The 12292-nt window shown below is 53.8% G+C and overlaps 1 protein-coding gene across 5 annotated transcripts in view; it reads right to left on the bottom strand.

Moving 5' to 3' along the window:
- CRTAC1 (cartilage acidic protein 1) overlaps window positions 1–12292 on the bottom strand; it is a 140760-nt gene that overhangs the window by 14001 nt on the left and 114467 nt on the right. For all 5 annotated transcript variants that reach the window (XM_006185083.3, XM_032491149.1, XM_032491147.1 and 2 more), the window contains exons 6-11: window positions 11835–11969; window positions 8523–8668; window positions 5705–5841; window positions 2391–2473; window positions 1400–1500; window positions 770–938 (exon numbers count right to left, since the gene is read on the bottom strand). In XM_006185083.3, coding sequence (XP_006185145.1) covers window positions 770–938; window positions 1400–1500; window positions 2391–2473; window positions 5705–5841; window positions 8523–8668; window positions 11835–11969 — 771 coding nt within the window. The remainder of the gene's footprint in view (window positions 1–769; window positions 939–1399; window positions 1501–2390; window positions 2474–5704; window positions 5842–8522; window positions 8669–11834; window positions 11970–12292) is intronic.

Below are 12292 nucleotides of genomic sequence, written 5' to 3'. Positions count from 1 at the left end.
ATAGTTTAGTTTTTTGTCTTTAAAAGAAACTGCCAAATTATCTTCCAGAATAGCTGTATCAGCAGTGAATGAGAGATTCAGTTTCTCCATATCCTCACCAGCATTTGGTATTGTCACTATTTTTCACTTTAGCTGTCCTAACTAACAGGTGTGTAGTGACATCTTGTTAATACCACAGGTATACTATTGATGTACTGTATGCATATCTGTGTGTGTGTGTGTATATATATATATATATATATATGATTTTTTCCCATTCTCCTCCCCCAGTCAAGAGCCAATTTTCACCCTCTTGGGGGTGATATCAATCCTGCTGAGAATGCATGCTTTCTCCAAGCCTTCTAGCTAAGAGAAGGCACCAGGGATTTGGTGAGACACTTTAATCACTGGACTAACTCCCAAGAGGCCAAGGAGGCAGCTGGTTTGGACAAGTTTAGTACAGGTCATTGTTTGAAGAATAAGGCCACAGTCCTTGTACAAATGGAGGATTAAATACTCTGACCCCAAGGTGAACTAATTCAACAGAGGCACCAGGAAGGGGACCCCAGCAAGGGGTGGGGCATGAAAACCACCTTCCTTAGCTCATGTTCATCTCAAAGCAGAGTTGCCTCCAGCAGCTGGTGTCATAGTAACGTGATACTTGGAAGATGCTATAGCTGTGAGCCCCGCATCTCAGCGGGATGCAAGATGCAGTTTCAGCACCCACTGTCCCAATGACAACAAACAGCTCACTGCACGCCTCCTCCCCCACCCCCCTGCCCCGACTCACCCAAACCAAAGTGCGCCACGGGCTCCATCTCGCACAGGTAGCCCGAGCCCCCGTCGATGATCCTCAGGTGGGCCCCACTCTTCTTGGTGTAGAGCACAACCTTGGCGCCCCTGGCGAAGGCCCCAAACCGGGTTCGCGGCACCACTCGCAGCCAGTTGTTGCTGAAGCCCTGTAGGGGGGGCGGAAGGCAGGCCTGAGCATCAGCCGGATGGGCGGGAGGGAGGATAAGAGAGGGAGAGAAGGAGACGGAAGGGAAGAAGAAAAGGGGCAGAGGAAAGAGAGGCGGAGGGAGCCGGGAGGGAAGGGTGAACAAGGCAGACAGACTGGCTGAAGTTTGCAAAGAACAGCCTGCAAAAGAGAAAGGAAAGCCAACAGACTCAGAGGAAACAGCTTTTGGAGAAGTGCCAGTGGAAGGCTGAGGGGCAAAGGGCTTCTCCTGGGAGGCAGCCCTTCTTGGAGGTTTACTGTGCTGCTGAAAATTTATTTGCTTCCTCCCAGACCCGGGATGTCCATTTCCTGCCATGCTGGTCAAGCATGCATCCCGGGCTCCTTTGAACCTCGTCCACCCTAGGCTGGTGGGAGGGGGGAGACATTGGGCTGGGCTCTGTGGGTCCTGAGGTCCATGCACACCTGATTCCCCCGGAAGACAGACAGCGGCTGAGCCATGGACTCTCCATGTGACAAGATGAGGTCCAGCATCCCGTCTCCATCGAAGTCTGTCACCACACCCCCTGCAACAGCACAGATTTCACTCTGGTCATCGGCCAGGAGACCCATGTGGGATGGGGGGTCCTGACCAGGGCCAGATCTACAGCCCTGAGTGTGGGAGGGAGACACAGAGTATAGCACTGGGGTAGGAAGACTGGGGCTTGAAGCCCAGATCTTCTTCTTTCTAATAGCTGCTCATGATAGGAATTCACAGAAGACAGGGTCCCTTTCCTTCCCCTGGGCTTTTGCAAGGGGAGGATGGGCACAAATTACTCAGACCATGAGGGCTTCTTTCTAGTCCATTACACATGGCCTTTATAGTTGCAGAGTTATTGTCAATCTATCGAGTGTTTGCATGTACATGCATCCCTCCTCACTACAACTTAGAAAGGTGAGGAGGGCAGATGTTAATTATCCTCATTTTACGGGTGTGGAGAATAAGACCCAGAAGACGGAACACATTTTCCAAGACCACAGGTGAGGCAATGGCAGGACAGGTCTTGGGACTCCTGATCCAGTGTTTCTGCTCTGACACTGGGCTGAGTGCCAAGAGACATCAGACTGCAGGATCGCCAGCCTCTCCTCTCTCTCCCCACCCAGCAAGGTGTCACCAGAGGAGCTATTGCCCATAGATTCCCAGGGTCCTGACCTTGTGGCCCTGAGACCGGGAGAATGGGCCCGCCTCTCCTCCGCTTCCTGCCTGGTGCTCCCTGGGGCTCCTTCTCCACTCTCACCCCTGCCCCAGGATCCCAGCCCTCAGAGTGGCAGGGACGGGGGGAGCCCTGCCATGGGACTGTGGGATTGGCTGCGCCATCCGTCCCTGCCATGGGACTGTGGGATTGGCTGTCCTCACCCCAGGCTGTGGAGAGCAAGGAGCTGGGGAAAGCAGGCCAGAGCCCTCAGGTGCCCTCACCTGTGCCCCGGCCCTCAGGCTCCAAGGCATCGCCAGGATTGAGCTCCTCGATGAGGGGGTCACCGTGTTCCCTGCGGATGACTCTGCAGGAGAGGAGACAGGCTGTTCATGGATGATAACATGCTGGCGAAGCCCCAGTGGGTCCCCTGGACCTGGAGGCCCACCCGCTCTGTTCTCTGTCCCCTGAGCTTCCTGAGGCCCCGCTGTGTATGTGCTGCCACCTGGATGCCGATAGAGCCACTCCCTGCTCACAGACCCTGCCTGCACCTTTCTTGGGTTTTAATTTACACTGGTAAATATTGATTTTTCCTTCTCTAATGGATGAATTATAGACAGTCTAGGGAAGGGCAGTTGATAGATGGGGAAGGGGCAGGGATGCAACTACCTTTAACTGACCTTCACTTTCCTTCGAGTGGCCCTGGGTTTCCAAGCTCTGGATGTTACGTAGGGTTCAACTTCCATTCAAATGTCATCTCCTCCAAGCCCTCCCTGATCGTCCTGCTAGAAGCAATGCCTTCCTGCTTTGCCTTTGTCACTTTCCTGAGCTTTATCACTTTCTGCCCCGTGTTGAGGCTCTGTATGAATGCATCTTATCTCCCCAGTTAGACTGGGAGCCCTTTGTAGGCTGGGACCGTGTATTATCCATCTTTGCTTCTCCCACAGCATCTAACACGGTGCCTGGCTCTCAGGAAGCTCCAAGCACATGTCTGTGGGATGCACGGGTGAATTCCAGAGGTGAAAGGGAGGAAAGAGTCCCTTCGGGTTGCTGGGGTTCTGTCTATTTTGAACTCTGAATTGTGATAATATTTGCTGCAGAAAAGTCCACTGTGAAAGTCCTGCTCCTTCTGCACATCGAGCTGAATGCTGGTGATGGCAATGGGCTTTCCTCTCTATTTTCTCACTCATTAGATTCTTACAGCCTTGGTGCTCTGCCCTGGATGTGTGGAGCAATGCTGGGGTCGGGGTGGGAGGAGGGGACCAGGAGGGATCTGTATCATTCTCCTTCTACATTGCAGGTGGCTGCTGTCGCCCAAATCACAGAGAGTCACCAGAGCTCTGTGCTGGGGCCAGTGCTTTCTTTTAGGAGGGGGCCAGGGTCCCCTGAGCTGGAGCCTCTGGTGGCCGGATGGCAGCGGGTGCTGGTGGAGCTGCAGGGTGTCTGCAGGGTTGAGCAGATGCCCTGGGAGATGTCCTCTGTCCACGTGGGGCATCTGCACTATGTACGTCCACATGTGCAGTCGGGGCAGTGGACAGTGTGCCTGGCAGTGCACTTGGGTGTGTGCATACCTTCTGGAGGTTTGTATGCCTCAGCCCACTAGCACCTACAGTCCCTTTGATCACTCGTGTCCTGCAGACTCTGTCACAGCTGGGCAGACACCCCTGGGTTCAGGTGACAATGCAGTTAAGAGTTCCCAAGGAAAAGGCCCAGCAGTTCCAATACAGAGCTGGGCAGGCTCACCCAGATTTGGGCAACCAGGGCAGGCTTCTCGGAGGAAGGGTCAACTAAGCTGAGACCAGAACGATGAATGAGTCCACGTCACTCATAAGAGGGAAGAGCGAGGGGCAGAGGGTGTGCGCAGCCTCAGGGTCCAGGCCTGGAGTTGCCCGGAACTGAAAGAAGCTAAGTGTGTCTGGTGCTAGGTGTAAACCAGGGAGCGTAGGGTGACAAGGCTGGGGACAATGCTGGGTTGTGGGATGTATCAAAGGGAAGATAATGGGGAGCTTCTAATGAGTTTAAGTGGAAGAGGGGTGTGGCCAGATTTGCATTTTCAATTGCTTGGTCTGCAGGACTGGACACAGGGCGGCAGCTGGAGACTGGGAGTGGCGTGGGGGTGGAGGCATGGGAACAGATCAAGTCACATTCAAATGTATAAGTGCAGCCCCCCACACTATCTGCTGTGGGCTCAGGACCCAGCCATCTGCCATGGGGACTTGGGGCACAGCTGTGTACCTGAGAAGCAAACACACCACACTAACCCAAGGGGTGACCATGTGGTGACCCTGCCCATGGACAGCCTGGGGCCAGCCTGCCTTCCGGGTGGCCGGAGGGAGGCTGGGAGATTTCACAGAGGCCAGGTGGGCAGAGGAGGTGCCTGGGTTTTTGGGCCACAGAGACTCCTTGGTGCTCAGGGGCCCTGGCGAGTGACACTTTATTAGCCAGAGAAGGAAAGCAATGTCTCTGTTAATGAGCAATTGATCTTCCACAATTAATCTGGAAGTTGTGAATAAGCTTTCTGCAAGGCACCTAATTAGTAAATCTGGTGCCTTCAGTAGGTGATTACAGCCAGTTGGGATAGATGCTTTGTTAATAATTATATTTTAAAATACGCTTAGTCACAGATCTTGCCTTTTATTAATAGTTGGGGGCCCTCCTCGGGGAGGGGATGGGGACCTTAGGGAACAAGGTAGGTGATCTTGCCCATTTCCTGAATCCAAGGCCCCTGGACCTCTCTCCTCTGGCCACCTGGTCCTGAGACCCATTAGCATGTTTTAGGCCAGGATAGGGCCATTTCAGGCCACATGGGTCCACAGGTTTGTTCCCCAACAGTAGTTCTCAGACTTTGAGAAGCACCTGATGCCTCAAGCATGTGTTCAAAAGAGATCCCTGAGATTCTGATTCAGGAAGTCCGGGGTGGGCCCAGGGATTCTGTACTTTAAATACACACTCTGGACTTGCTAACGGTCTCTGGACACCTCTTAGAGAAGTATTGCCTCTGAAAATCTAACCCTTCCTCCCTATATGCAATGCTCAGAAGCTTCCTTTCTTGTCTACCATTTCCTTGTCTACTGCTAATTGTCTTGTCCAGCATTTCCCAAAGGATGTTTTGCAAAGCACCAGTTCCAAGAGAAAAAAAATCTTTGAAAGACGTGTTCTGTGGTCAAATCTATTTGGAATACTCCATCCACATTTTGGAAAGTAAAAATACTCATGGTCATGTTAAAGGCTCTGAGAAGTCCTGCAGTCAATAAACCTGCCTGTCTTGGCTTAACGCAGATGCACCCAAACAGATTTGGCTCTGGAACCCCTTTGGGTGGTAGAGTGGAACCTGGCTTCTGGGCACACTTTGGCCATGTCCATATCCCCTCGCCCATTCTCCCCCACCCCACCAGCAGGACGCCAGCTTCCTGCCCAGGATTTGCCCTCCATTCTCTCAGCCTCTTGCTCAATCCCTGTCCTTCCCTCTTCTCTGCTCCTTCATCAGGGGATCTTCCTCCTTCCTGCCCTTGGAGCTCCTCTTCTGAGTCCTAAACCTTCCTCCCTGACCCCCAGCCTGTGAAGAGTGTGTACCCATAAGCCGGGCTGAAGCATTTACCGGAAGAGGCGGTTGGCTGAGGAGCTGCGGTGGGCAAAGTTGTTGAAGAAGATCTCCAGCTCCTGGTCATTGTCAAAGTCAGCGGCGATGACTGTGCGAACAGGGGAGGGCATGGAGAACTTGGGTGAGGCGATATCCTGGGAGGAGAGAGGGCTGCAGGTCAGCGGACAGGTGCGTGGGAGAGTGGGAGTGGGCAAGGGGCCAACCCTCTCTCACCCCGTGTGTGTGTGTGTGTGTGTGTGTGTGTGTGTGCGCGCGCGCACGCGTGCGCGCAAACATAAAAGACAGCCTGACCTAGCACGTCTTCTCTCACCTCCCATAAGAGGCCTGGGGGTGCTGTGTTTAGGACCACATGAACCTCAGGCTGCTTGAAGGAGAACAAGGAGGTAAGAGGAACAGTCTGGATTCACACGGGTGAAGCACCTTGCTGTTCCCTAGTTGGGACCACATGTGGCCCTCCCATCAAGCACTCAAGGCAGAGCTGATATTAGCATTCCCACTTTACAGGTGAGGTAACTGAGTTCCAGAGAAGGAGAAGGATTGCCCACAGTCATAGTTAACGAGTCGGGCCATTGCCAGGGCTCTGATTCCAGATGCTATGCCCTTTCTAGTACGCATCCTTCCTCCTCTGCAGCAAGAGTTGGAGGCTGCGTGGACACTGGGAAGTGTGTGCAGTTGAATCCAGGCTTCTCTTCTGACTAGCTGTGTGATCTTAGGCAAGTTAATTAACCTCTCGGATCTCACTCCTCATTAGTGACATGGGGGTAAATAATAGCTGCCCAGGTTGTGAGGATCACATGTAAAATGCTTGGCATGGAGTGGGCACAAGACAGATCCCTGGCAGTCTGTCGTGGCCTTGCCTCTGCTATCAGCCTCATGGAAGGTGGCAGAGGTGGCCTTTAGCTGTGTTTTTGCGGCCTCTATTACCTTACCTTGTTTCTTGGGAGTCCCTAGATTTTTTTTTTTTTGGAGACGTTTGCTTTGAGGGGTGGGTTGCAGGATCAGATACCTCTATCCAGGGCTCATGAGGAGACCCCAGACTCAGGACAGTCTGGCAAGAACCTCAATATGTTGGCAGGGCCATGGAAGACCTGGCAAAGGGTCCCAGGTGTGGCACTTGCCTTTGAAATAGAAGAGCTATGTAGGGTGGCCTTTTGTTTCTGAGCAGAATATCCATTCCAGGTGGGTTTGTCCCTGAAAGACCCTGGAGCCTGTCTAAATCCCAGAGTCCACGTGGAGAGAATTGGGAAGGGTTTCTGGGAGTACCCCTCTGCCCCTGGGCCTGCCCCTCTGCCCCTACCCCTGGGCCTCCTACTTCAGGCCCTCTCCCCTGGCCGCAGGAATAGCTGCCAGCTCTGGGTTGGCCAGGGAGGGAGCTTGTCCCTGATTAAGAGCCCGGCAAAATGCTCAGGGTGGGCTGAATGGAGCCTTGAGTGCTGGTAACAAAGGGACCTCAGGATCTCAAAGTTGCTATTCTATTGATCCTATAAAAATGGAAACCTACATAGGCCCCTTGGGGTTGCCCCACTGGACTCCTGGGCTTCTCAGAATGCTTAGTATAGTTCCTGGTGCATGGAAGGTGCTTGATAAATGGAGCCTCCGTCATTGCTGTTGTTGTTATTATTATTATTATTGCTCTTGTGAGCTCTGGGAGGGGCCATCTCAAGGGTTAGTTGACATTTGGGGCTGGATTGTCCTTTGCTGGGGGGCTGCCCTGTGCACTGTAGGATGTCCAGCACCCCGGCCTCTGCACCCTAGATGCCAGTAGCACCCCTTACCCATCTGTGACAACCAAGAATGTCCCCAGACATTGTTAAATGTCTTGGGGTGGGGACAAAACCACCCCTGGTTGAGAATCTGGGTTAGAACCAAAAACTGCATAGAGCTAGAAATCACCCAGGCCCCCAGGATCAGCTGCCCTGAGTTCAGGGCATACCTCCTCCCCATCAGGAGAGCCTGGGTCCCCAGCCTCTGTGGGGAGGGAGTAGCTGGGTCTGCGCACCCCAAGATGGCAGCTGCCTACAGAGGAGGGACTTGTGACACCACCCAGACATAAGGTCCCTGGAGACTTCCCTGGGACCATTGAGCTTCAACCAAATGCTGGAATTTTCTTGCTCCCTCGAGGGTTTCTGGTAAGACCTAGATGCCTCCAGAACCATCCTGGTTCCCCAAGATTAGCTTCAACCATCCCATACTCCCCATTGCCCTTTCTGAGAAAGCCCCAAACTCAAGGTCATCAGGCTGGTGGCACCTCCTGCACTGTCATCAAGCAGTCTTTCTGAAAAATTCTTGGTATCACAGACTACTGACAGCTCAGGGAGGGGGCACAAAAAGGGGCTGAGGTCACCTTGCCCACTGTCTGCCATTTGTCCATAGAGGGCAGCTGTTGGGAGCTCTGTAGCCTCAACCTCCCCCGTCCCCTACCCCAACTGCCCCTTTGACCTGAACCTCAGTTTGTAAAGCTCAGGCCCCAGCTGCAGCTCAGGTTTTCCAGGAGAGACCAGGAAAAACGCCCCTGATGCAGAGATTGAAGTCCACGCCCCAGGGCCTTTGCCCTGCTCACGCCCCTTGGGAGGCTGCTGTCTCTCTTCTGCCAATGACCCTGCTCCGGGCACTACAGACAGTAAGGCAGCCCAGGCTGGAGTCCACTGACCCCAAGATGCTACATTCCTTGTGGCCACTCGGCCCCCAGGCTCTGCAGAGCCGTAAGTCCTTCCTCAGCCCTAAGTCCTTCCTCAGCCCGGTGGGAGGCATAGGTGGGGCCCAGAAGACATGCAGGTTGGGGAAGCCGGGGAGGGAGGGAGAGGCCCCTTCTTACCCGAAAGCGGACCTTCCCGTGGGCGCTCATCTGCAGATAGAGGCGATGAGGGCCGTTCCAGTTGCCATAGACGATGTCCACTTTGCCGTCACGGTTGAAGTCTGCCAGAGCAACCCCTCGCCCGTGCTGGTGGGGGTCGTCCACACCTGCGGAGGAAAGGCAGGAGCCCTCAGGGCAGTGCCCCTTGCAGGCTTCAGAAACACACCTTGCGGGAGCTCGGTGGAGAGCAACAGGGAGGGCGATGCTCACACCGTCCTGATTTCTCCACGGAGCAGAAGGTGGGACACCATCTGGTTGCAAAGAGAACCAGATACTTGTCTTCGCTGCATTTGCCCAGAAAGTATTATTTTTTCTTGGTTTGGGGTAGCATGGGTTCGGGGAAGGAGACCTATGGAGATTCTGGAGGACTAAAGCCTTCCCCAGCCACCTCTGCCACTGCCACTGGGAAACACTAAGTTGATTGTCACTCTTTTGCTCAAATCTCTCAGTGGCTCCCCAGTACTCTTGGGTCAAGTTCAAATTCCTGCCTGGGGAGCCCAAGGCCCCTGCCCATCTTATCCGGTCTTTATCTGGCACCACTCTCTCCCTTACTCATAAGCATTTGCCACCCCAGATTCCTTTCATTCCTCAAATGAACCAAGCTCTTTCCAGCTTCTAGGCCTTTGCTCAAGCTGATCTCTCCTCCTGGAATGCTCTTTGCCCAGCTCTTGGTTACCTGGCTCCTTGCTTCTCTTCCGCTTTGAGCTACAATGCCACCTCCTCAGGGAAGCCTTCCCTGACCACTCCCATGAAAATAGCCCCTCCCACCCACCCTGCTATTCACCCCAACAGCCTCCCATTCTCCTCCACTGTGCAGGTCACACATGCAATTACGGTCCTTTGCCGGGTCCAGTTTTCCTACTAGACCTTATGCTCCATTAGGTTAGGGGCTGTGTTCTTGTTCGTCTGTTTTCACACAGCATCTATCTCAGTGCCTGTGGTGATCTGGTAGTTTTCTTTAAATACTTGCTGAATGAATGAGAGAAACATAAATAATTTGACTGAAGGCGACTGGGGACGTTGGTGACAGCAGAGGAAATACCGCACCACGACAGAAACCCACAGCGCGCCTTGTGAGATCTGGGGAGGGAAGCTTGTGTGTCCAGGCTGCTTGCTTGTACTGTCCATGCATCTGCCAGTGGCCAGTGGGACTGAGCGGATCCTGGGGGAGAACAGAGGGTGGCTTTGCCCAGAGGGATGGCCTGACCTCCTAGCTACCCAAAGCAGACATGGTCCCTCAGGCCAAATGCAGAGCTGAGAGTCAGTGGATGTGGCTCTAAATACCCATGCTGACTTTTTTGGAGGACAAACTGCCATTGGTCATCAGACGCTCAGAGATGGCAGGTGATAGGACAATATGATGGCGGGTGGGGATCACAGACCCTGGACACAGGGAGCTCTTCCAGCTGCAGATACGGAGATCCCGAGGATGGAAGCCAGGAGAAGGTTGGGGTAGGGCACCCCTGAGAACCTAGAAGGTCGAGCATCCTCCTGGGGGAGGGAAGGATCTGGAGGATGGCTGGGGGGGGAGGGGGGAGAAGAGGCAGTGAGACTTAGGCTTGAGAAAGAGGGTTTGCAAAGAAATGGGGGCAGCCTCCAACTTCCAGGATTAATACCCCATTAATGCTCTGCAAAACACCCCAGCCCTAATGTCTGCGGCCTTCTGTGTTGGCCCATTTCTCTCCTGTCTACGAGGCACCTTGACAAGGAGCTGGTTCCCTTTTCCGGGAATAATCGGTGCCAGGCTGCACGTCACAGCAGCATCTGTTTGTGTGATGAACGCCCTCTTGACATGTCTTGTTAAACCCCTGCAATCATTCTAACTTTCAATTACGGGCCTAGCACCTTTCCTCTCTCTTCCCTCCTGATACCTTCTCCCACTCCAACTTGTTCGCTCACCTCCGCTTCCATCTGTTTAACACCTTATCAAATCCTCTAGGTTTCCTCCACCACCACCTCCCCTTCATTTTATGATTTTTCAGCAATGAGAAAATTTGCTGCTGGACTATATAGCAGGTGAGCTGGGTGGGAGGACAGGCTGGGAGGCTGCCCCTAACTTTAGCTTTGCCCAGGAAAGAGGAGAGGGGGGCTGACTGGCTACAAGCGTGCACTTGTGGGATGTTCGGGATGGAAACTCCCCAGCAGGAGTGCTGGAAGAGCAGGCGCTTGTAAGTCACAGAGAATGGATTGGTACGTGCTCTGGGATTTGATGCTAGCTGTCAGCACTAGCTGGAGCTTGAAGGACCTTTGATCTATGTGTCTACATCCCTGCTCACCTCTTCTTCCAGAGGCCAGAGCTCATCACTGTGCCGCCAAGAAGGAGGAGAAATCAAACCTCCCATTCCTTGGCAAGGTGGGGAGGAACTGGATGGGGAGGAGTGGTTGAAGGGCAGACTGATTACGTCCACAGACTTTTATTATGTGTCCCAGTACTCGTAGACACAGACAGATTATTACAGTGATGTGGAAGCCTGAGTGAGTGGTACCTGCAAGGGCAGTGGGAGTACAGAGGAGGGAGTGCCCGTCTCTGCCAGGCAGCACAGTGGGAGTCAGGAAGGGCTTCACAGGTAACATCTGAGCAGAGTGTTGAAGGATAAATAGATTCTGCAAATAGAGAAGGGGGAGGGGCACTTGGGTAGAGAGAACTGGCAGGTACAAAGGCCCTGAGGCAGATGAGGGGTGAGCACAAAGGGAGGAAGGGGAGCAGAGCTGGGAGCTTGGAGTATTATTTTGTGTGGATTTTATTCTGCTTCTTATTCTAGGTATTTGTTTATTTGTCTGTTTCTCCCTCTAAATGCCAGTGCCTTGTGTGTGTGGTAGGGGGTTAGGGGTGGGGTAAAGTGATCTTAGCCTTATTCAGATCTGTATCCCCAGCCCTTAGCGCCAGCCTGGCACTTAGCAGGGGCTCAATAAATGGTTATTGGATTGAGTTGAATGTTTAAGATGATGTGGGGGTGGGTAATGGAGAGGGACAGCTTAAGAGGGGAGACTGGTGCTGAGACACAAGCAGGACTCAAAGGGCCAATCCCAGCTGCCAGAGAATGGATAACGGTCAAGAGTTCCGGACCCATCTCTCCAGCCACAAACATCCCCTGCTGCCGGAGCCATGGGGATGTGGAATTAGAGGTGACAAGCAGCATTTCCCTCGGTGGTGCAGACAATGATTTGTCCTGCTCTCCCTGAGGCCTGCGGGGCCTGAAGGGGGCAGGGCAGCCCAGAGTCCCCTGTGGGTCTGGGGTGGAGGAGGGGGCATAGGGCAGAGGTGGCACTCACCAGCGCTGGCCGCAGCATCCACAAAAGTGCCGTCCCCCCGGTTGTGGAAGAGGAAGTTGGGCCCATTCTCGTTGTCGCAGAAGATATCCGAGGCGCTGCTGCTGAGAATGGGGCCCACGCTGACGCCTCGGCCCCCTGGGAGAGGACATGACCCACACTCAGTGGCAGAAGCAAAGCCCCAGGCCTGCGTGGAGGGTGGGGGCTGCCTCGGAGGCCTGGGAGAAGCTGCTGTGGTGATGCTTCAGAATAACACAGGAAAGGGGGGATTCTGACCTTCCAGATGCTTCCCTAGCCCAGATTTGGACTCGCAGTTCCAGAAACCTATGTGGAGGGTGACCGCACTGATGGTGAGGCAGGTGAGGAGCAAGACGGAGTCACTTTGTGCCAAGGGAATGATTCCATGAGCGGAGGGACACAGAGGCCACCACACAGATCCTTCTCTTCCCTTTAGTGGCTGA

The sequence above is a fragment of the Camelus ferus genome, chromosome 11, assembly GCF_009834535.1.
Source record: "Camelus ferus isolate YT-003-E chromosome 11, BCGSAC_Cfer_1.0, whole genome shotgun sequence".
NCBI lineage: Eukaryota > Metazoa > Chordata > Mammalia > Artiodactyla > Camelidae > Camelus > Camelus ferus.
This window is presented reverse-complemented; position numbering and strand designations above follow the sequence as displayed.